This window comes from Pteropus vampyrus, unplaced genomic scaffold (genome assembly GCF_000151845.1).
Source record: "Pteropus vampyrus isolate Shadow unplaced genomic scaffold, Pvam_2.0 Scaffold266, whole genome shotgun sequence".
Lineage (NCBI taxonomy): Eukaryota > Metazoa > Chordata > Mammalia > Chiroptera > Pteropodidae > Pteropus > Pteropus vampyrus.
This window is the reverse complement of record NW_011889047.1, coordinates 1054099-1057593: the sequence shown is the minus strand read 5'-3', so window position 1 is coordinate 1057593 and position 3495 is coordinate 1054099. Positions and strand designations below refer to the sequence as shown.

The 3495-nt window shown below is 46.8% G+C and overlaps 1 protein-coding gene across 1 annotated transcript in view; it reads left to right on the top strand.

Moving 5' to 3' along the window:
• Positions 1–3495, top strand: part of PDE10A (phosphodiesterase 10A) — a 193373-nt gene that overhangs the window by 170859 nt on the left and 19019 nt on the right. The window contains exon 18 of the mRNA XM_023520439.1: positions 2496–2668. Coding sequence (XP_023376207.1) covers positions 2496–2668 — 173 coding nt within the window. The remainder of the gene's footprint in view (positions 1–2495; positions 2669–3495) is intronic.

Here is a 3495-nt window from a genome sequence, read left to right as displayed (position 1 = left end):
AGTGTATTCCAGGGTACTAACTATACTAGGTTTATCAACTGGGACATAAAAGTATTATATTACTTTATGAAGTTTTATCTTATTAGTAACTAATGCGAAATTGGAGCTTTAAAGATACTTTAAGCCGTTTATCTGGTGTGTTCAGTTGCTTGTTTATCTCTTATTTTCTTATGTTTTCAGAGAGAAAAGTTAGTAACTATATTCTAGAATCTCTTGAGGGGAAGGGGTCCTCCCACTTGTTCCTTGTTCGTTCATTCGTCCCCTCACTCTCGGACAGTGTGAAGGGGCCAGCGGCAGGGTCCCGGTTGCAACCCGTCTCCACGAGGGTCTCCTGGACCATCCCCAGCGGATTTCTGTAATACTGAACAGCAGTACAGGAAATAATGAATCTGAAGTAGCCAGAACATGCGCATCCTTTAAAACAGTTTTTAATTTGTCTTAGACCATGAACACTGTCTTTAGATCTGATGAAAACACGTGATTATGAATGACACACTCAACATATATAGAGTTGCAGTCAGTTCATCAGTTTGTGGTCCCCAAGAGAATCTAAAGACCCCGGATATAGGGTATCCGTATTTTAGAGAGATTAGGGAAGTCAGCAGCGTGCTGGAATACTCTGACACACTGTAACGGAGTGGTTTATTGGTGACAGGACAGAGCATGTGCACGTGGATGGGTCTGCGATTCCTCTCCAGGCGGCCTGTGGTGGCAGATGTGGGCATGGGGACAAGCAGGCACACTACAGTTAGCATGCTTTAGCCGGGGGCTCAGGTCCCCAGGCAGCATGTGGGGACGCGAAGGCCACCTGCTGCCCTCGAGTTGCGGTCAGATCGCAGCGGAGCGGCTCTCATAGCTGAAGTCCGAGGAGAGATGCTTTCGTAGCGTTCCACTAGACGGTTGTAGAGAGGTGAGCTCGGATGGGGCTGGCACGGTGGCCAAGCCGGCCGCCCGCCCAGTGCCTGGAGCCCCCCACCCCCCGCCGTTACGGGCCAGCCCGCAGCATCTCCCCGTGTCCCCAGGGAGCAGAGGACTCTGCGCAGCTGGCTGGCTCCTCTTCGCGTGGGGCAGGTGCCCGGCATTTTCACAGCCACCTCTTCGGCCCTGTCATGTTCGTGAAAGCTACTTCAGATGGGACCGTGCCACTCAAAATGGCTGAAGTGACCAGTGGATAGAAGCAAGGCCATTTCTCTTAGTCAAGGAGAAGTGTCGTTAGTGTTGCAGCCGCTGTTTCATTTCAGATAGATACCAAAGACTTATTTAAATTTTGTAATTTGAACATGAAATCGTGTATGTGAAAGCGATTTCTAATATAAAGCGTTCTACGGAGGGCCTTATCCTCCCCCCGTCAGAAAAGCGGGCGGCCACCACTGACTGTGTTCGCTGCGTCTGTCGTGGGCTCCTCTACGTGTCTGTAAGACCTTAAGAGTAAGTATAGTACAGAAAGATTCTGACGACTGAAAACAGGGGGCACACAGGGAGCTTTACTTCAGAGCAGTAGGGAGCAGGCAGCGTTTCAGCGAGATGTCTGGTTTTATAAAGAAATGCATTTTAATAATTTCAAGTTTTTAACATTTTATCAGCCTATAATGGCTTAAGACAAGTGAAAACAATTAAAAATCAATTTATGGTAGGGTGATGATGACTAATAATGAAGTCATTAAAAAAGAATTGATGAACTCTAATGCATCTCATTTATCTCAACCTTTTTTTTGTTTGTTTGAACAAAAACAACCCATTTGTATCTCAATTGCAAATAAGAACTTAAAATTCTAAGAGAAAGGAATTATTGTAAAAAGTTTGTAAAAGTTTCACGTATAGAAGACTAATCCTGAGTCGGCGGGGTCTGGATGACCGCCTCTGGGCCTTGTTCAGGATGACCATCTGCTGTGTCCCGCCTCCCCAGAGGACAGGGCATGACAAGGTGGCCTGCAGTTTTTAAACCTGGATGATGTGTATTTTATGTGAAACTGTTCTCCTCTGGGGGGAGGGGGGTGTTTAATATGCCTAAATAAACTTTATTTTGAGGTCTTGAGACATTTTCTTCTAAGATAAAGAAAAAATAGTTTAGTATTCATTAGGCTCGCTGAAGTGGACCGGGGTATAGGAGGCTTTTTAAGCCTATTGATTACTAAAGTTTTAACTAGTTTAAGAAGAAAAGTCTTTTACTTAAATATTTTGCATTTTTCAGTCCTTGCATTACTCACTAGAAATATCCAAAAGCTACGTACGGAGTTAGGTCACTGGGGCTTCGCGGTGGCAAATGGTGTCACTGTGGTTTAAGCCGTTCATGTAAGTGGCAGCTTCACTGTCGCAGCTTAAAGAGAGACCAAGACGTTAATTCAATTCATTTTTCAATTTGTTTGTTCCCCGCAAAGCTGTCATTTGTGTGCCAGATGCCACCCATCGGCTGCCTTTACTGTGTCAAGTAAGTGGAGACGCCCCGCGGCTAGAGCGTGCTGGTCATCGGTGGTGTGTGTTTGTGTTTTCCGCAGCTGGAAGGGCACAACATCTTCTCCACCCTGAGCTCCGGCGAGTACGAGCAGGTGCTGGAGATCATCCGCAAGGCCATCATCGCCACGGACCTGGCCTTGTACTTCGGGAACAGGAAGCAGCTGGAAGAGATGCACCAGACCGGGTCGCTGAACCTCAATAACCAGTCGCATAGGTAAACGTCATTCTCAGACGTTTTGAAGCCCAGGAAGTGTGTTGGGAACGAGTTTATCTTTTAAAACAGATGTCATAGGGCATAAATTTATATTTGAAAGAAGAAATGTAAACATACATGTATATGTTTGTAAACATATGTATGGATATGTTTTCTTTGTTTTATGTGCTTTTTTATGTTGACTTTGGTGATCTTTATTTGATGACATTGCTGACAGAGCATTGTGAGGGTAAGTAAATATGAATTGGAATGGGCGCTTTTAGAGGGCAGTCATTTTACAAGAGGATCCTTGAATTTGTCACAGCCCCGGGTTTGGTCATGGGCCTCAGATTCCTAAGCAAATGAGAACGGGTTTATTTTTCAGAATCGAAATCTTGTTATCCAAGCTAATCTGATGGACCTACAAAGCCAGAATTCCACTTTGTTGATGTACAAACGTGCATTCTAGTTACAGGCGTCAGGAAGACGGACGTTCCGTGTGGTCAGAATCAGGCAGAGAGCCGGGTGACAGTCACATGTTTGTTTCACAAACGAGGGGCCGTACCCCGCGCGCTCCGCGGCCCTGGCTGGCGAGCGCATCCTCCGGCTCCGAGAGCTCATGCCTCGCCCGGGGTGCTCCGAGGCTTGTCGGGGGCGCCAAGGTGTTTTTAATGTCCAGTTCCACCTGTTCGTTGCTGGTTTATAGGGAAGCAGTTTCCCTCGTATCCTGCACCCACGCTGCAGCCGCTGCCTAGGTCCAGGCGTGTCCTTGTCTCTCCTTTAGGATTTGCTCCATGGAGAGTCGCGTCGTCCGTGCAGAAAGACGGTCTTATTTCCTCCTTCGCAGT